The 20,626-nt window shown below is 40.5% G+C and overlaps 1 protein-coding gene and 1 non-coding gene across 2 annotated transcripts; both read left to right on the forward strand.

The window, feature by feature from the left end:
• Positions 1-12: 12 nt before the first annotated feature.
• Positions 13-18,984, forward strand: TIMM23B (translocase of inner mitochondrial membrane 23 homolog B). Its single transcript, XM_057421609.1, has 7 exons — positions 13-176; positions 687-745; positions 3,734-3,827; positions 4,043-4,127; positions 6,453-6,511; positions 9,513-9,623; positions 18,326-18,984. Exons 1-7 carry the CDS (start codon positions 80-82, stop codon positions 18,439-18,441), a joined length of 621 nt encoding a protein of 206 aa, XP_057277592.1. The 5' UTR covers positions 13-79; the 3' UTR covers positions 18,442-18,984.
• On the forward strand, positions 5,642-5,841 carry LOC130605830 (small nucleolar RNA SNORA74). Its single transcript, XR_008973800.1, has one exon. It is a non-coding gene; the product is annotated as a small nucleolar RNA SNORA74 (small nucleolar RNA).
• Positions 18,985-20,626: the final 1,642 nt, after the last annotated feature.

The following is a 20,626-nucleotide window of genomic DNA, read 5'->3' on the forward strand; positions in this document are numbered from 1 at the left end:
GGGCCGGAAAGCAGCGCGGCGCGCTTTACGGCATTGCGCGGAGGTCGTTAGTGCGGCGGGCTCGAGGCCCCGCGGCGCCATGGAGGGCGGCAGCAACTCCAAGGGCACCGGCCTCGGTGGCCTCTTCGGCACCGGCGGGGTCGGGTACTCCAACGCCGACCTGGCCGGGGTGCCACGTGAGTACCGGCGGCAAAGGGGCGACCGGCGGGGCCTGCGGCAGCGCCCGCCCTCGGCTCAGGTGGCGGGGCTAGGGCTGGGGAGGTGGGTGCCAGTATCCAGTTCCCGTCAGCCAGAAGGGCCTGGCGGCTGATGCCTGCGGGCCTAGGGGTGGCGGAGCCTGCACAAAAGGCTGGTGCGGCAGAGCGCGGGTCCTGAGGGGCCGCAGCGCTTCCGCCAGCCGCGCTTGCCGGCGCTTGGAGCTGGAAGAGGCCGGGTTCGGCACGGCCGGTCACGCGGCAGTGGCATCAGCTACAGAGGCGTTGTATCCATCCCATCCGTGCTGCCTCTGTAGCGCTGCCTGGACAGCCGGAGGGTGTCCGTCGGTGCCGTTTTAATCAATTGTGCAACTTAACAGCAGACTTTTCACTTCTTTCGCAAGACACGATATCAGTCCCCCTTTAACTTACCGGATGTGACATTTTTACTGGGAAAAGTAGTGTTAAAGTTTGTTGTTTTTTCTCTTTCAGTAACTGGAATGAGCCCTTTGTCCCCATATTTAAACTTGGACCCCAGATATCTAGTACAGGTGAGAAGGTGGCTTATTCTATTTTTTGAACTGGATTCCATTATTTTTATGGCCATATGTGAAGACCTTGCTGTACTGTTGCATACTGTGTACTGAAATCTTGAAGTAATGAACAGTTGAATGATTTTTCTAGTATTGTTCCTAATAAAATCTTGTGGTGCCATGGTGTCTGGAAGAAGAAAACCAGCTTTAATATAGAGGATAAATAAGACTTGTGTTAATGTAAGCCTGCTGCTACTGAAAAACAGAGGTCTTCCTCCCTGTCCTGAGGCATACAGCCCCAACACATGCGTGTACAAGTTCTGTCATTTGTCATATCCTCCATTGAGCTCCTTCAATCAGCACCAGCAGCCAGAAACTCCGCTCACTTGATGGGTTAGTTTTCTGTTTACAGAGGTGTTCAGCCAAACCCCAGACCTTATATAGGCTTTGTCATCATGCAAGCTGTCATCACAGCAGCAACAAATTTCACATCACTTTCCTTATGTCATTTCCCAGTTGAAGGGAGAACATAATAAAGTGGAGCTTTCTGGTTTAGGCTGCACAATAATGCATCTATTTTACATACACAGCTTAATATTAGTTGACATTACATGATGGCCCATAGGCCACCATAAGGAAAATAAAATAATTTCAAATCCTATAATGTTTTCCTCTCAACAATATTAACTATAGCTGAAATGGTGTAAGTTAAACCAATAAGGGTGCATGTCTTAATGGTTTTACTTAGTTAATATTTCCTATACATTTATGAATATATGGCTTATATTACCTGAGAAGGTGAAATTTTGCAGAAGTAGCACTGAAGGTAAACAGTTGTATAGTATCTGCTAATCTGGATACCTTTTGTTTCATGGTATACCTGGTCACTGCTACTAGTGGGGACTGGTTTTTATATTTCTCTTTCACTAGAAGCTTACAGCGTAACATGTAATAAAATAGGGAATGTACCTCTGAAGTGGATTCAGTAGTGGTTATCTGGCCTGCTTTTGTTGAGTAGTCAGAAAATGTTTAGTGATTATTTAGACCTCTTCCAAAAATACCGTCTCAAGTTGCCTTGTTTAGTTAGTACAGTACATCTGGGAACATGTTGATGTTAAAAATGGTAAAACAGTTTTTAGAACAAACTGTGTGTGTACTAATAGTTTGGGGTTTTTTTTACACTTGCTTTAAAAGGAAAGAAAGTATTGCCATTAGTGTCATGAGTGACATATAAAACAATTCTAAAAACACCTATTGGCGTAACACTAAAGGCTGCATTTTATGTTGCCACACTTCACTGCTCTTTATGTTTAGTACTAGCAAGTACATTGAAATAAAAGGGAGTTACATTTAAACATGAGGAGGAAATGTTTTTCCTTGAACAAGTTGCCCACACAAGCTGCAGGGTCTCCATCTTTGGAGAAGCAAAAACCCCTGAGCAACCAGCACTTGCTGGCCCTGCTTTGCAGGAGGTTGCACTACACAGTCTCCACAGGTCCCCTGAAATCTGAACTATTCTGTGATTCCAAAAGCTCAAGGAAAAAGATGTAGCTAATATTTTAGAATCTCTGAGCGTTTAAAAATTAGTTTATATGTGGAGGTGCACATGGAGGGCTGAGAGTCTCCTCTATTTGAAGACCATCCATTTGCTTTCAGAATGCAGAGGGGAAGTCAGCCTTACTGTTGAGGACCTTACATTTTGATCCTGGCCTTCCCATAACAGCAAATGGTACAATGCTACTCATGACTTTAAAACCCACTTTATTCATTAGTCCATTGATGCAGGCGCAAACTATGTTTTCTGCAGTGCTTTTGTTACCTTTGGTAGATATGCATTATAAAATAGCATGCCAGCCTTTGTCAGAAATCTCGAGGATGGGCTTCCTAGGTTGTTGTCTGTATAGAAACACAGAAGTTGCATACAGACAATGATTGCTTCATCTTGACTCTTTGATCAATAGGGAAAACTGTTAGAAGCTGATAACCAGTGTACACATAGAATTTCTCCAAATAATTAGTGACAGAGAAGATAGAAACCACATTATAGGTTCAGTTTATTGATAAAGTAGAATTTTAGAAGTTGTATATTTTTTTTTGTATTGCCATCCATGTTTAGTGCCAAGTATGGACTAAGAAGGCCCTTAGAATGTAATTACTTGAGCCTGCAGTTGTTGCAGTCATGTACCAGTTAAACTGGGGGTGAATAATACTATGACTGGAAAGCATGGAAGCATAGAAAGAGATCTTAATGCTTTAGCACCTTAGCACGTGTGCATCTTGTCAATGTCTCATACCGAGAGTGCATTGGCCCACCTTATCCCTCCACAAATGCTAGTTCTCAGCCCTTTTCTCCAGCTTTTTAGAGCAATATGATTTAGGAGAACACAAGCCTGTCCCTATGGGAGAAAGATACACAAGTAAAAACAACTACCAACCTCACATATTTCATGCCTGATCATTACCAGTATTGAATGTATTCCTTGCTTTTTTCATGTCTTCAAAATAGGTCACTTAGTGCAGGGAAATACTTCTTCAGTACAAAGGCAGTTTTCCTTTAGTATCATAATAGCAGGAAACTTCAACGCATTACTGCATCGGTATAGGTTGCTCAGTGCTGCGTAATCAGGCAATGAAGGTTTTTAGAGAGCAGTGAGTCTTATGTTGCCTCCTGCAGGATGTAAGAAATAATTAAGCAAATTATTAAAAAACAGCGAACATCTCACGTATTTGGCTGCCTGGTGTCGTTTATAAAAAGTTATGAAATATGGGGGGGGGGGGGGGGAAAGCAGCTCCAAGGGTTTTTTTTAATTCTTTTTAAAGTATACACGTAGTTTATTCCATTCTGTGTAGAGAATGCTAGTATAGACAGCAGTTTTCCAGAAGCACTGATTGTATCTGTCTTTTCTTTAGTTCACTATATGGAGTACAGAAAAAAATTTATATGGCCTACATTCTGAGGCAGGTACACTTGGAAAATACAAAAGCTTTTGTTTTGTTTCCCCCTAGGATACAGATGAATTTATCTTGCCCACAGGAGCCAACAAAACTCGAGGCAGATTTGAGCTGGCCTTTTTTACCATTGGAGGATGTTGTATGACAGGTAGATTTGTGTTTCTCACTTTTCCCAGCTGCCCGGGTAACTAACACCTATACTATGCATGTACTACTGTAATTGATAAGATTGTAAATATCTTGTTCTGCAGTCCTGTCTTACATAAAAGAGCTATTTCAGTCTGTACACCAAAGTCTATCCTCAGTATTTATTTCTAGTATTCTTTCTTCTTCAAAAGTAATAACTGGTATTATGCAAACTAGGAGCAGCATTTGGTGCACTGAATGGCTTGCGACTTGGCTTGAAAGAAACACAGAATATGGCGTGGTCAAAACCTAGAAATGTACAGTAAGTGTTCAGTCTCAAAAAAAGTACACCTTTGTTGTTTCCTCCAGCCTGTATTTTTGTGTCTTTAGTGGGGACAAATGAGAATCAGTGTGTTCATCAAGTTATGAAATGGTTTTAGTTATAATGATGCTCAGTTCAAGCTTTTTGCTTTGCATTTGGTGACAATTTGTATGTCCTCTGATTTACATTAAATATTTGAGAATTAATTACTTTGATGTTTACTAGAAATGTACTTCAAAGTCAAACCTGTGGTTTGGTTGAAATATTCCCACGGCCAAAGCAGCTTGCTTTGCTTTGAGCTGTTTTTTTGCTGTCGCTTATCTGAGGGCAAGCTCACTCTTCTTTCCCAAACTTTTCAAAAGCAGGAAGAGATAAAAATGCAGAAGCTGTGCCTGCCTGAGTTTGCATTAGGGATGACATTGGCGCGTGCTGCTGAGCAAGTGTTGAATGGCGGAAGTAGTTCTGGATTACAGCATCCATGGATGCCTGTGGCATTCCCATGGTTTTGCCTTACCTGATAGTTTGAAAGAATGCAGTTAAGATAGGAATGATTTTTTGTTGTTGTTGTTGGCAGTATGCTTCTTTTAAAATTATTAGTAGTTTAGACATAACTACGAGAAAACTTCAGTGCCTGTGAAAAAGACATAGGAAACTAGAGGAGTGGAATAACTGGGGAAAACCATTTTCACTCCCACAGAACTTTGAAAAAAAGGAATTTTAGCGGAAGAATTTACCATTTCCTGGTATAGCTTTACTAGCTCTGCTCCTTTTAAAATTATCTTTTTGTATTTGTCATTCCTTTCCTTACCTTCTCTAGAGCTATTAGAGGTATTCCCAACCATAATTTTGACTCTTCCATAATGTTCTAGATGAACAGAATTGTATTTTACATACTCAGAATCAGCCAAATCAGGCAAAAAAGTTGTTAGTGCAACCTTCGATGGGCCGAGCCCAGTAGGTGGCAGTCGCTGCACATGGTGCTGTTAGTCCACGCTTTTCAAGGGAAAAGGCTGTTGAAGGTCATCACCTTCAACTAGTGTATTAAGTTCCATGTTTTCCTAATCAGATGCAGGGAAAATACTTGCCTAGGTAGATTTTCTTCAAATTTATACTTAATGTACACAGGTATTTTTCTTTATTAATTTGAATTTTGCTGTTAATTCCCTGTCATTGAATATTACAAAATGTGTCATGGTTATTAAATCAATAATTAAATAAAACATTAAATCATGGTTATTATAATCAATATCAATTCAGAATTGATGTAATGTTAACAAAATGGGGCTGGGGTTATAATTAGGGGGAAGCTGTCAATTTGGTAGTCTCTTGGATTATTTTTTTTCTCATGTTTTAAAGTGTTTTCTGTTATTGTTTAGTACATTGCCTAACCATATTCAGTAATGGCCTAGGTCTCCTAATGAAAATTATTAGAAAAAGAAGATAGCGTAAAATGAATACAAATCAGAAAGAATGTGATGTGGAACACTTTCATTGCTTTAAAAGATAAACTGGACTCCAGTGGTAGTCAGCTGTCCAGGGCAGTATGCCTGTGATAGTGTTACACTGCTGGGAGATAAAAATCATTCATTTTTTCTTGCTGCTGTTGTCACCATTCTGGAGACAGCTAATGCCAAAAAGAAGTGTCAACGTGCTTCCCTGAGAGTGCACTAAAGATTTGCTTTCCCTCTTTAGTGCTAGTCTGGAAGCATACATACAGAAATACTTAGGGTACTTTACCTTTTGAGTGCTAAGTGTGACAAATGGAAGTGCATAAGATTGCTACTTTTCTTCCCAACTTGCTTTAGTTCAGACTTGGTTTTAATAGCATACCATTTATTCAGGCATCACCATGCACCTTGACATTGGTCCTTGTATTGCTTGCACCTTCTAGAAGATCAGTCTAGCCTTCCTGGAGGTCTTCTACCAAGTGAGCATAAACGTACCAGTCATTCTCAGTCACCATATGCAGTAACCACATAAGGAGCATTTATCATCTAGGGTTAGAAAGTAATTTGAAGGGAAGAGATTGGATTCTTGGTAAGGGGCAAGTTTGACTTGAAAAGAGAGAAAAAATTTCATAAGGTTTGACAGAACAAAATTTTTGCTTTCATAATCGCCTTCATTGCTATTTGTAGTACTTGTTATAGAGGAGATCGTGTATATAAGTTACGTGCTTTTCTTTACTGTTTTGTTTTGAAGGGCTTTTGGTTCATTATTCCAGTTTTATTAATCAAATGTGTAGTGTAGACACATTACACCTATCTTAAATACTGCCTCAGTGTAAACACAGCTGAAAGTTTTAATTCCTTTTTAACTCCTTTATAGAATTCTAAATATGGTGACACGGCAAGGAGCATTATGGGCTAACACTCTGGGATCTCTAGGTAAGTAAAGTCATGACTTTGTAGGAAAACAACTCAAAGATGTAACTGTTTGATGGGGAAGTTTATTCTCTAAATTTTCATTATGACATCCATCAGGAAAAGCTGCAGGTTTTTTTACTTGGGATGTGAAGGCATTTCAGTAGACATTGTAAAGGAAATTAAAGGCTGAAACAGGATTTGAAATATTCATGGCCAGAAGCCTATAATTAACCACCAAAATTTGTAGTATATTAAAACAAAAAACTACAGCTATGGAATAACAGGAATACCTGAAAATTAGAGATAATGCTTACTTGTTAATAAATTGAAGGTAATTCACAACTTCAGGCAAAAAATATAATTGAATACTTCTGAAATAACTTCAATAATCTAAGAAGAGACTCAGTGGTTATGTGAGCAACTGCCTGATGTCTGTTTCCAGTTAAAGCATCAATAAAAAGTTCATCTGTAGAACTGTCGTGGTTTAAACCCAGCCAGACAACTTGTTCACTCACTCCCAGTGAGTGGTACCGGGCTGACAGCAATCGAGGCCCACTCCCCCGGGGCTCTCCCCTTCCCCGCTCCCGGAGGAACAGGGAGGAGGATCGAAAGAGTGCAACTCCCACGGGTTGAGACAAGAACAGTCCAGCAACCAATGTACAACACAAATCATCACCGCTACCACCAACGACAACAATGATAAGAGAAAATAACAAGGGAAGAGAATACAATACCACCGGCCAAGAAACGAGTCCCACCCGGAAGCCCGTGTCCTTCCGGGTAACTCCCAGTTACCCCCCACCCCGGGCATGACGTGCTGTGGTATGGAATACCTCTTTGGCTAGCCCGGGCCAGGCGTCCCATCTCTGCTTCCAGGACAAGAAGAAATGTGATAGTGACTGCAGAGATTTATCCTTTTATGATGGTATCTTAGCTAGAAAAATCACGTATTATACCACCTACTTTAAATATAAACATTGCTTATAACTAGTACGGGTTAGAAAAAAAAAGAGTAAAGAAAATTAACAAAAGCTTGATGTATAAGAAAAACTGTGAACCAAGGTTTGGGTGGGGACAGAAAATAAAAATCCCATCAGTTGCCTTAGAAAATCAACTTCAGATGATTTCATAAAAGTCAGTGCAGTAACTTGATGCCATAGAAAATACAAGCTCTTTGCCCACTCCACCTCCCCCTTCAATCTTAAAAGACCAAAGGGTGCTCAGTTACTTTGAAAGGAGAAATCCAAAACTGGTAAAAATATTTTGAAGGTTAATGATGGGACTCATTGCTCCACAAAGTGGTAGCAGAGAGGAGAAGCTAGCAATATTTGAAACACATACAACATCATGTTATAACCCAGTCTACACATATTTGAATTTTGAGAAGTGCATCAAAACATAGGCTAAGTTGCATTTATTGCATTTTGTTTCACTCTTCTTTCTAAAGAGTAGATTAGCCTTCTGATTAACTCAGACGTCAGCTTTTGAGGCATCAGAGAGAGGCCATGGTTAGAGATGGGATTCTGAATGGCACTTCTAGGAGGCGCATACTGCCTAGTGACTTTTATGATGGGATTGTTTTTTTTTCTTATTTTCTATTCCAAATCTAATCAAAACATAGCTGAAAACTGAGATGCAGGCACACTGCAATTCAAGGTCCCAAGTTAAGTGACACATTAACAGTTTTTTCAGCTGTGTTTGAAGAAAGATTACTCAAGAAAATGTTTGTGCATTCCAGTAACAAATTGTTATTTTGCTTATAAAATATGGCCTCCTGTGTCATAGAGTTAAGCAGAACTTGGTATTTTGGGATTTGGTATAGCTGTGCCTTGTCCTAGCTACCAGAGAAGTTCTTTTCAAGCAGCTGAAGTATTATTTTTCATCTTATTTCACTTGTACAGTATTTATGTACCTCAGGAATTCCTTTTGACACCAACAATTTGTGTCATTCACTTCCTGAATAGAGGTAGCAACATCTGTGTTAAACTATTTTAAACAACGTTGACTTCAGCTTTTTCCTCCCCTCATTGTTAATACTACATGCTACTAAGACAAGGTAAAATACCATTGCCTATGCTGAATGCAGAAAGATGCTACCATTCAACTCATTGACATTAATAGAGTTGCTTATGAAGGAGTTGCATGCTTTCGAACAGACGCAGAGGTTTCAAATTTTTGGAGGACAAGTGATGAATTAAAGTGGCATAGTGTCTTTATCACTGTAAAATGATGACATACTCTACTGTTCCATGTCAGCATGAAATAAGAATATATTATGAGGAGAGAGGATGGAGGTGCCTTTACCCTTCCTCAAAACAATAGATTATATATGCATTCATACTAAAAACCCACACATTTCTAATCCTTTCCAGACAGTCCCCAAAGTTTTCCGAAAGCAAAAGGCCCTCTGGGGACAAAATTTTCACATGCAGGCAGAGATGGAGTAGCTGTAAATGTCAAATCCCAAGCAATTCAATAGTCATTTGTAAGGGAAATGTGGCACATTGTATTCCAGCCCTTAATAACATGATCTGAATGCTGCACTTAACTTATATTTCATCTCAGTCACATGTGGGAAACTATTTTCTCTGCTACCTAGAAAGTGGTGTTGAGTTTAGTTTCATGCCATCCACACAAGACAGTATAAAGCCTCCCAGTACAGAGTTTAACCCTCAAAAGTCTTCCAGATGAATTTGAACTAGTAAAATGGGCTTAAACTTCAGTCAGTTCTTTATATCACATATTTATCATATCTTGAGGCAGTACTAGAAGGCATGAAGAATGCTACTTTATAACCAAACTACAGTTGGAGAAAGAAAAATTATCTGTAAAATAGAAATAGGTCTGGAAAAAAAGCACCAAAGATGGAATTTTGCTGAGGATTTCCCCTCTTTAAATAAACAGAAAATCTGTGCTTCAGAAGCATGGGCTAAATAGTTACACCAAGCTTGGATTCTAAGCCTTGTGTCTCAGAGAATGAGAGATTCAGTTAACTTGAATTTAATATGTTTTTCTTTTCCAGCTCTACTTTACAGTGCATTTGGAGTTATCATTGAAAAAACACGAGGTGCAGAAGACGACCTGAATACCATAGGTGCTGGAACCTTGACGGGAATGCTGTACAAAAGCACTGGTAGAGTAACTAAATGTTTCTAGTTTTTCTTCTCTTGTACTTTTATCCTAGTTATTAGGATTCTCACTACTTTTACTAAATACTGTCCTGCTCTGAAAACTGCAGTGTAAAAATGGTGCAGTGGGAACTAAGACCTATTAAGTTCAATGTCGCCTAACCCACACATTGTTTTTCACCCAGCTAAGACCACTTAAGGAAAACATGCACTTAAGAAGTTCCAGCTGAATTAAATCAGATTCTTTCCAACTTGCACAGGACTAACAGTCATGAGAGCCAGATTATGTCTGTTACACATATAAGCTGAATTAACATTCAGATATTTACTCAGATTTATAGTGAGATTGTATAAAATACATACCCAGCTCATTCTTAGCCATGTTTTTTAAGTACAGCAGGAATAAAACCAATAGTTTCTCAAGTCCATGAGTGGACGCAAGCAAATGGGAGCTACCTTCCAAAGTGAAATGGGGTTGAGGAGGAATACACAGGGCACAGCTTGAATGCATCAAGGTGAAACTTACTACAGGTGATTCATGTGATAGTACCAGAGCTGAAAACAAGCCCTACACACAGAGAAACTGATACATGTATGAAGTTATTACTTAACTGTTTGTGAAACAGTTGTCTTGGGGTAGGACTCTAATCTTTGCATAGTGGTCAAAACTAACAATGTTATTTGAGAACAGCATGGATTTAAGGTTACTTACTAATGCAGACTGAATTGTTGGCAGAGGAGGGGGCCTGAGTTTCTTCAGGAAAACACATATTCCAAGCTCAAGAGTTGGAGGGTTCATCTTTTTTAGAGGACTGCTGGGTACCAGGGATTGACTACCCACAGGAAAAAAACACTAGTTTTAAGTACCTTAATAAAGGTTTAGGCTGTATGATTCATTACTGAGGAGATAATTCTAGAATTAACCTATGTACTTTTACATATTTAACTGAGCCTCTAAGACACCGAGGCTCAGTTAGATGTGTTTCTGAAGCTCAGCTTTATGTCTGGGCCAAAGCAGTTTGAGAAGTCTTATTTTCCTGCTGTCCTAGACTAATTGAAACGAAAAATAACTGGCCCGAGTAGTCTTCATAAATACTAGCTTGTGCACTTAACCTTGCACGAGCGCATAGCTGTTATTTGGAATTTCATGAGTGATATAAGAGATGGCCAATGACATTTGGGTAGGGTAGCAGCATAAAAGCCTAGCATTTCCTACAGGAAGTTATTAAGAAGGAGAACTGCCATCTTGCACTCCAGCAGAGGCTTCCCCATTACCTCTGAGAAGTATAGAGCTGTCTATGTGTAATTCTTCATTTCCTGGCGCAGTGCAACCATGGATAACTACCCCAGTCATATGCACAGTCACCTGACACCACAAAAAATTTTCTTGCCAAAGCACAGTGGGACTTTGTTTTGTAACATAGGATCTACTCAGCCAATAGTAGTGCTGATAAAGGTAAATGTAGTCAGTAGCTGTATTGTATTTCAAGTATGTGTCAGGCATATGAATTGTATTGCAGAGAAATTCAAAAGAAACGTGGTTTTCGCCATATGCAGGAAATTTGAGTGGCACAGTATACCTTTAAAGGTCAAGGATTAGTTCTGTAAGTGAACAAGATTATATTCACATCAGTTTGAGAATTTAATTCCAGTCTTATTTTCCTTTTTTCTTTCATGCTCTGTCCTTCTTGCTGTTTCTCCCATGCCTCTTCTCCTGTCAATTTATGCCAGAATACCCTTCCTAATTCTGTATGGTTAAAGCTTCCATCTAAGTTATGCCTTTATGCAGGATCAATATGTATCTCTACCTAAGAAACCTTGAATATTTCAGCCACATGCAAATGATCAGTTCACAGTTGTGACATATCAGGATTGTAATCATTTCCTGTGTTACATGGAATGTCATGCTGGCACAGAAAAAGGAAAATTTGTAAGCTATCAGGGACACTTCTAAATCCCCACATTTTCGCATCAGCTGCAAACTCCCCGAAACGCACCATTTCAAACCAAGGCTGTTCCATAATCTACAAAGTTGGAGGCAGTGCTATTCATACTCTCAGATTTCCCACCTCCATCATTTCTGTTTTGTAAAGAGATAAGGAATATATTTAAGAAGAAACTGTATAAAGTATGACAGGTTTTTTATTATGACTTTATGGTTCGTGTTTAAACATAGCACTGATAGAAGAATCACATCAGCAGCCCTGTTGCTCCGAAAGATACTCTTGTGTACACCAGAAAGCCTAAACTGAATTTCTGAAACAAACTGTTAAGCTTTTGTTGAGGGGCGTGAATGAATGGAAGAAAGTAGTGGGAAAAATTTGAAGGCTGAGGTTTGTTGCCCCAAACTGGTCCCAGTTTTCACAATTTATCCTTGTAGAAGTGTTATAGAATCATAGAATGGTTTGGGTTGGAAGGGACTTTAAAGATAATCTCATTCCAACCCACCTGCCATGCGCAGGGACACCTTCTACTAGACCAGGTTGCTCAAAGCCCCATCCAACCTGGCCTTGAAATGATGTTAATCATTACCAAAATGCCAGCAGTCAAACAAAAAAAGACTTTCCAAACTATGCATGTTCTAAAACCATTAGATTGTGAGCAGTTTTGTGCAAGGTTACTTAACACACAGCTTCTGTGAGAGAAGATAGAAGAGCATTAAAAGGTCTGCAGATGAAGACTGTGGAAGTTCAGCCTCCCTGTGTTCACTGGAAGTGGCTTTAATCACTATCAGGTGCCCATTGCAAGTGACTAAAGCAGTTAAGTCCCCAAGACCTCTGATAGTCCTCGAAATTAGTCAGATATTGTTAACTTGCCATTATAAATCAAGTGTTACCTGGGATCTGTCTCAGCATTCTGTATGGCTTAGGTTAACAGATTTTCAATTGCTTTTGAAAGTAAAACTGATTTGAGGAGCCTTGAAACAGCATACTAGCTGATTCCTTTGACCTAGTGTTCTCTAGGTTTCACATTTATTGAAATGAAATTTAAAATCAAGATTACTTACTAGATTTTAACCCAAATGTAGCAAAGTGGGTACAGTATTAACTTGTTACACTAAACTTGCAACTTCATGGAAACTGTATTTTGAATTCACAACTTAAACTGAATGTTCTGCGTAAAAGGTGAATGATAGGTGAAAGAAACACCTTTATGTTCCTTTGCCAGTGACATATGTAGTAGAAATGCTGTTGAACTTAGTCAGTCCTGTTTGAGTTTTGCTAAAAGTCAGTCTGATATTCTGAGTCCACGAGGATGACTTTTCTATTTAATACTGTTCTTTATTCTTTAGTTTCAAGCAAAGGCTAAAATTAAGATCTGTTATGCTAGATTTTTTCTGCTAAATGTTACAAAGCACACGTACTAATAGAACTTAAACAAATATTTAGTTCTCTTGCATGCGTTTTCAACCTTTTTTTCCTAACTCAAGCATCTTCATTTTGTTTTCTCATAATTGTATTAGTTTCTGAAAGTAGCAAGAAATGCACTATTGTCACTAATATTCCCTGCCACCTTGAAAACACATATGGTTCCAGTCATCATGTCACAAAGGTAGGGCTGGCTGAGGATCTTGCACTCCTTCTCAGGCATGCATGGTCGATCACTCAGGAAAAATATCCTCAGCTCCTCAGCTAGGTGAGACTTTGATCTGACCCAGTGTGACAGCTGTAGTTTCTCACTGAAATTCCTGACAGAGAATTCAGTAAGCAAGGCAGTTAAATAACATTTCTTTCTTACCTGATGGTTATACAGGTTATAGATACTCTTTCTTAGATAGTTTCACCCCCCTTGAGGTTAGGGAAAACAGGAACAAAAATACTGTGTTGGACAAACTAAATTATTTTGATTACTGTACTCCTGACAGTAGGAACTTGATACTAGATGGAGCATCTCATGCCTTTTGCACAATAGATGTTACATAATTCAGTATAAAATAGTGTGTGCCTGAAAAAGAAGGGACTTGCATAGCAGTAGCTGAAGGGAGTACTTGTCATTTTAACCTCAGAACACAACCCTGAAAAGTCAATATGCTATGAATTAATTAAGAAGGGCTAAATGGTTAATTGCTAGCAGTAAAACATGGCCAGAGCTAAAGATCAGTTTTGTGACATTCAGTGGGTAGGAGTTCAGGGCAGTTGTGTTGGCTAAGTACTTCCTGATCTTTAAAAGCCTCCTCCTTTGGGGCTCAACCTGTGTTTTTCTTTGGGCTAGACAGTTGGTATTTTTTCTTGTTTCTTTTTAGTGGGGAGGGGGAAAGGGGAGCTTTTTGTAGACTTCTGCGGGTATGGCCCTGGGATATCTTATTTTTCTGCATTATTTAGAGGAAAGGAAGTAAAGGATTCGCTTCTGAACTTTGAAGTTCAGGGCTATCAGGCATTTTAGAAATTAAGAACCTCTATTAAAATCTGCTTTTAAGATAGATTGCTATCTTAAATAGTCTGTAAGACAATTAATCAAATACAGACTATAAGTAGTCTGTAAGACTATTAATCACATACTGTTTAGTGAAGGGATTTTGTTTCTGTCTGAAATAAGGGAGAAAGAAGGGCAAAGTATAAGCAGGTACTCCAGAGCTTAGTTACTGGAGGGCTAGTGACTAAGAATACATGTGGCCACTGAGAGCAGTGCTGCTTTCTGCCCAGCTCTGCTAAGCAGAAACAGTGAACCAAGTTCTCAGTGCTGCAAGGATTTGCAGGGTTCTTACTGCCATTTACAGTAGCTGAAGCAGTCTCCTGTCAGTCAGGTGCTGCTGCTTTCACTCAGAAGACAGGCAATTTTAATAATGTTTGCAAAGTAAATCCAACAGCTTTGATACTTGTGGACTTGTAAATTAAATTGTAAATTCTTACTTGTTTTCTAATTTAGCCTTCACACCACCGTAACTACAAGAAATGTTCCCTGTTTCAGGCTTTGCTGTTTCTGTATTTTAACCACAGTACTGTTTTAGCTGTAGCAGTATGAAAGTGGAATGTGCTTTTCTGGAATATATCTTAATTCCAGAAAGAGGCTCATCAGTTTCCTCAGTAAGTTCTCTACCCACAGACTTTGTCCACACTTAAAAGATTTCACAAGATGACCCCTCCTCGGAGCAGGAAGAAACTGTTCAAGTTTTCTACTGACATAGGACCACCCACAGATGTTGAAACAAAAGTTTGCCTGATGGTTCAGAGGGTCTGGTTAGCTACTGCTGTGCTTGAATTTGGACCAAAACTGATGTTGCCTTGTACAAAATTCAAGACCTTTAAGATAAGCCCTGTTCTTGAAGCCCTAGATGGAAAGAAACTGCATTCTGAGCAACAGAGAGAGATTGGAAGGCAGAAAACTAATCACAACTTGACTATTACGCTTACTTTGTTTGGCATAAATATGTGGGCCTAGCCTGGGTTTTCAGTTAAGGTATTTCTAATGTTTGCTGTTGGGTGGTTCTTGCTTTAAACATTCCAGGAACTCTCCCAGCATAGTGGAGTAACAAATTCTGAAATTGGAGACAGTAAGGTCTTAAATGGAAGGTTTTGCCCTCATGTTACGTGATACAGAGAATGGTTTTACCTGCTATACAAGTCAAATTCAGTGTTAGGAGTGGATCATGCCATGAAGAAATACAAAGCTGCACTATTAGAATGCTGTGTCATTACACAGTGTACTCTGAAATGTATTTCAAATGCATAGAAGAGGGCAATACTGGGTGGTGAAAGGGTGCAGCAGCTAAAACCGGGGGACTAAATTATCACTTAGAGAGCATCAGACATAGCTTTGGAAGCCCACAGCAATATTCAACTATTGTGCAAGTTGCCCGATCTCAAAAATACCTGCTTTCAGAAGTGTCTATCAGCTGGAACTTTTTAAGTTATCTTGCTCAGACATGCAAGATTAGAGGGTTACAACCATGGGTTTGTCAAGGCAGACTCTGTATCAGAGGCTTGCAGGGAGTGATTGCAGAGGAGGGGTGGGAATATGTTCTATCTCACAAACACAGCTGGGGTGGGAGTGGAGAATTCTTAATTTACTTTTTTAACAAGGTAATCTTCTCAGAGGGTTTAACATTTTCTGCCTAGCAACTGGGCTGCATTCTGCAGTGCTTTGCTGCTTGAAGCCTGCCACAGACCTGGAGCTATTTACTCAAATGCAAATCTAACCACTTAGGGAAAGAAAAAGTTTTTTTCTTTCCCTTTTTTGTAATTACTGTGGGTGGTTCAGAAACCAGGTGTAGCTGCTACAGAACAATTTGCTGATAATGTATGTAGCAGAAACAAAGCAGAAGGGAACCTGGTAAGAAACATCTCTTGCATGTTTTTTTCTTGGATTTTTTCTAACCCTGTAAAGACCTATAGTGACTGCTTCTGTTCATGAAGCAGACTTCACTGAAACGTCTTCAGCAAGGTCCCCAAGTTGTCTGCAAGACCTGCAGACTGCTTTTGGCCCTGTGGTTGACACTGTAAGTGGATAAGAGCTGCCATCCTGACCTGGCTAACCCCAGCACAGGAAAGCATTAACATTTTTGTGTTAGGAGCAGTACCTCTTAGCAGCACTGTGTCTTAAGTGTGCAGAGGTGCTTAGCTGTGAAAATTAAAGAAGATACATTTTTCATACAATCCTGACTTCACAGAGTCTGGAACCATCCTTCATCAGCCTTCAGCCTACCTTTATTCCCTAGGAAGAATAGGATTTTAGCAGGAAAGAAGAGGAACTTGGGGGCTTAGGGAAGAGTCTACAGGAATCGTCATACCTCTGTACTGCATTGCACCCTATAAGGATATCCCCCATCTTGTGCATTTCCCTGTATACCATAATGGTTAGGACCCTCTGGGGGTTTCTTCTGCGAGCAATTGTTTCCTAAATATGAGCAGCAAGAAAATCAGTCTCCCTAATGTTTTATTCATTTTTCCCAAAAGTAACAAGGACTAAGTATTTTTACAGATTATCTCAAATACTTGCACAAAGTATCCTTTGAATTTCACCTGTGGCTTTTTGCCAGAAGCTGCTTGCATGTGGTTAGCTCTGTGTACCCAGCTGCAACCCCTTCATGTGAAAAGCTTTTTATGCAACAAATTCAGGATGAATTATCAAAAATAGAAGTCTATATTTGCATTCCTAAATCCTTTAGGCAGGTAGGTGCATAAACAGTATGCCTTTTCTTAGAGCTGCTGAGTTCTCAACAGTTTGAGCAGTGAACTCAGGCTTATATCCAAAAAACCTCCTGAATCATCACAGCTGGTCTGAGAGTGAAACTTCTGGAGCTATGGCTACACATGACTTTGGGTACCAAGTCCAACTTCTGCTATCGCTTCTGCAGCTGTTTGGTACCATTGCATGCCTGGGCAATGTGAGTGGGTTCAACAGCTCTGATGAAATCTGTTTAATCCTGCAGCACAGGTAGTGCAGTCTCGGTCTAGCTGACGCCAGCAGCTTCTTGCCCCACTAAAAGCCTAACTGCCGTTCTGTGAGACAACTTTATGACTCATAATTGAAAAAACAAATAATCACTGATTACTGAGATGCATTTCTTTTCAAGTTTGAGGAACCTGAGTTCCAGTTGGCTTTCCCAGTAAAGCAGGAAGGCTTTATCTGGCTGTAAGCAGAACATGGCCTTGTTCTGTATACTGGACACATTATCTAACTTGCTTCAGCTATGATTGCTAAACATTGCAGAGTCAAACTCTGAAGTTTTCCTGGTGTTGAGGGTCATACTGTCAGGGTTCCTGTGCATTTATATGCATTCTGGGAGCTTTACCAAGGCACTCCTGTTACTGAGGGATAGAGACATTTTGATGTTTAGGAATAGCAACAGAAGTCTCTACTTCTGTCCCTGTACACCACAGCTGTTGCTGGTGGAATGGAGTTGTGATGCCATCTGACTCCCAGCTCCAGCCAGATGCACTGGCTGCTGGTATTAGCCAAACTTGCCCTGTTTTACCTTCACAGCTTGCCCAAGCTTCAAGTCTTGAGTGAGCAGTAAAAATAACTAAAAAATGTGATCACCTGGGTGACTCAATTTGTGCCATTGCAGGATGGTCATTTTGAATATTAATAGCAGCAAGGATAAAGGCAGGTGTTCAGTGAATTCACCAGTAAATTCTTGCCATCGATCCCTTTCATCTACTTTTTTTTTTCCCAAAAAAGATTTTAAAATTACAAAGACACCAAAGCAGTGATAAGTTCTGTGCAAGAATCTCCAAGAATCTCTGGAGCCCAGGGTCATGTCCGTATCAGCTGCTGTTGTGTTCGCTTGTTCCCACCTGTCCCTTTCTCCTTCTCCCCAAATCCAGTTACTGTAACTGACAACCATTATTATTATTCCTCATCTGAAATACCAAATGGAGGAGTTCCTGAACCAGGAAGAGATCATATCTATCTGTAAACACCTGTGCTGAGAACAGATGGAACAGAAAGTAGGACTTGGGAAAAGCCACCTTTGCTTCAAGTGTTCTGCAGCAGTAGTGTTCTGAGGCAGTAGTGCTAACACAGTTAGAGAGGAAGTCATACCAGCAGAATTAGTGTCAGGATCAGGAATGACCTTTCTCAAGTCTGGAGGTAGGTTTGACGGGGGGGATAGAATTAGCACAGGTACCCTTTCTGGAAAGATACTTAAAAAAGGAAAACTTTCATTGAAGTGCCTCTGCATTTGAACAGCTTCTAGGAAGCCACTGTAGCTGACCATTCCCTCAGATGTAACTTTAATGGGTTTCAATCTGTGTTTCTTTTCCAGGTGGAGTGCGTGGGATAGCACGAGGTGGTATTGCAGGTCTGACGCTGACTGGCCTCTACGCTCTCTACAACAACTGGGAGCACATGAAGGACTCCATAGCTGGGCAGTCCCTCTGAGCAGGGCAGCCACTGTGGGACAGAGGACATGCTTGCATAGTCACCAATCAAATCAGTTGCAAGACCTGTCTGGTGCCCCTTCCTATTTTATTTACAATTAGTGTGAAACCGAAGGAAGCTATGCTGGGAAGAACCTGTTGACACCACGTAACTGGACTGGCCCTTTCCTTCCTGCCAGCCAGTTGCTGGAAAGGCAGCAATATTTCTTGGACCTGCAAGCGAACAGAGTGGCCACCGAGATAGTCTCCCTGACACGCTCACCAGCTAGCCCTGGGCCAGAGCTACAAGGCATGCTCAAGTCCCATAGCTGTACTGCTGCGCTACCAGGTTTGGTTGCATGTGCTGCCACGATAGCGCTGCATAATAAAGTTTGTGTCCATAGAGCTATTCACTGCAGTCTTTCAACATGCATTGCCCCAGCAGCTGGAGCCAGCAGGAGCCTTAAGTGGCAGCTGGCACAGGGCAAAGCCTGTTACTCTGACAGCACAGGGTAAGCTGTAAAAAGGGACATAATCATTAATAAAAAGGGTGGTACTTGTGCAATACTGTCTCTGTGCTTTGCTATTCCTACTACTGATAAGACAAATGTGCCTGATCAAGTGACTTTTGTTTAGTTTTGTTTTGAAGGACCAATGTGATAAAATCCTGGGGGAGTTAGTGGGTGAGGGGAAGCAAACTGTCAGGCTGATTGTCTCCTGATGTGAGGTTGTGATGAGGCATACCAGAGCTTGACTCCCCTCCCTTATTCGCTCTAGTAAGTAAGGAGCTGGTTATTTCTAAATGAGGTATTATTGCTGATGTAGGGGAGCTGCCAGTGGGTTGTCAGAACACTTGGGTGCTCCAGGATCTCAGAACTCATTTAGCCAAGACCTACATACAAAGCCATATAAAGACTCCTCTCTCACTCTCTGTTACAGGATTTTTAATTAGTGGCAAGCTTTTTGTCCCAAATAATGTTTGTAGGTTATTGGCAAAATGAAGTCATGTGAACCTACACCTCCTCCAGTGTAAAAATACATATCAAACATTGTTTGCAGATAAACTAAACAGTAAGTTGTGTATTAGTTCGGTGATTAGTTACTGCATAACAGCTCATTCCTTTCATTTTTAAATAATTAAACAGCATGAATGAAGGCAGGGCAAAGGAAAAAAAATCAAGAAACTTGATGCTCAGTAGACAGCTTTATGCAAAACCAGAGTGTTTACTTTGAGTTCTGCCTACTGAAACAGCTCGAGAACTACATTGTACCCAACAAAATCAAAACAAAAAAAAAAAAAACAGCAGAAGCAAGCTCTTACCTTCCTCCCAAAAGAAGCACAGCCTTTTCAGGAAGAGATAGCTGTTGAGAAAAGCTTTTCTTACGGAGCAAGTGCTGTAGGAAATGAACTTTCACAGTTGAACTCAATTAGCTTCCCTTGGATACCAGGTCACAGCAGGTGCTTTATGCCACACTTAACTAGATGTAGCGTAAAGAAAAGAAAATGGGCCTTTTCTCACCCACTTTGTAAATGCTGTTTCTTGTTAAGCCATGTGTTCCTCTGTGAGCTGTGGATTAGAGCCAGATCTTCTAGCACACGTTTTTCAAGGGCTGTACCACCCAAGTAGTGGTCCTCACAGAGTGCAGAAAGGAGAAATAGCCACCAGTTGTGCAATGCTGTCACCTGGGACACTAGGAGGACATGTGCACTTTCTTCCTGAGCTGCTTCTCCCCCATCAGCATCAGTGAGTTCCTTCCCACCCATATCTTCATCACTGTTAATAGGACTTACGCTTGTGCGTGCTTGACTGCTGGATGAAGGACTGATGGCTGCTTTGGGGGCTGATGGGCAGGGGTTGCCTTTTAAGTTTCAGGAACTTAGCAAAGGATATTTTAAAGTTTTCTAGAAACTTTTTGAGGACTGAAACATAACCCAGGACTGAGATGTAACCCATAACATAATACTCTTCCCACCAGCTGAAGTGGGAAAACTGTGAAGCTTAACAAATGGTGGACAGGAGATCTTGTAGGAACAAGCTTTTGTAAGTTCAAAGTTGCCATGACCTTAAGGCTAGGCTGACTCTTTAGACAACTTAGCATGTTACCTGGTCTGCCTTAATCTCAGATTTCCTGGAATTGCTTGCCTCAGGGGCAGAGCTTGGTGCATTTTTCTGAAATAGCTGTGTTTCTAGGGCTACGAGAAGCTT

The sequence above is a fragment of the Pezoporus wallicus genome, unplaced genomic scaffold, assembly GCF_028554395.1.
Source record: "Pezoporus wallicus isolate ANWC-B61680 ecotype Strahan unplaced genomic scaffold, APGP_CSIRO_Pwel_v1 contig_4816, whole genome shotgun sequence".
NCBI classification, from domain to species: Eukaryota; Metazoa; Chordata; class Aves; order Psittaciformes; family Psittacidae; genus Pezoporus; species Pezoporus wallicus.

What these genes read in the sequence shown, in the direction of transcription:
- TIMM23B (XM_057421609.1), top strand. Translation starts at nt 80, where the DNA reads ATGGAGGGCGGCAGCAACTCCAAGGGCACCGGCCTCGGTGGCCTCTTC. An exon ending in ACCCCAGATATCTAGTACAG is followed by an intron (nt 746 to 3,733) that starts GTGAGAAGGTGG and finishes GTTTCCCCCTAG; the next exon opens with GATACAGATGAATTTATCTT. An exon ending in TAACACTCTGGGATCTCTAG is followed by an intron (nt 6,512 to 9,512) that starts GTAAGTAAAGTC and finishes TTTCTTTTCCAG; the next exon opens with CTCTACTTTACAGTGCATTT.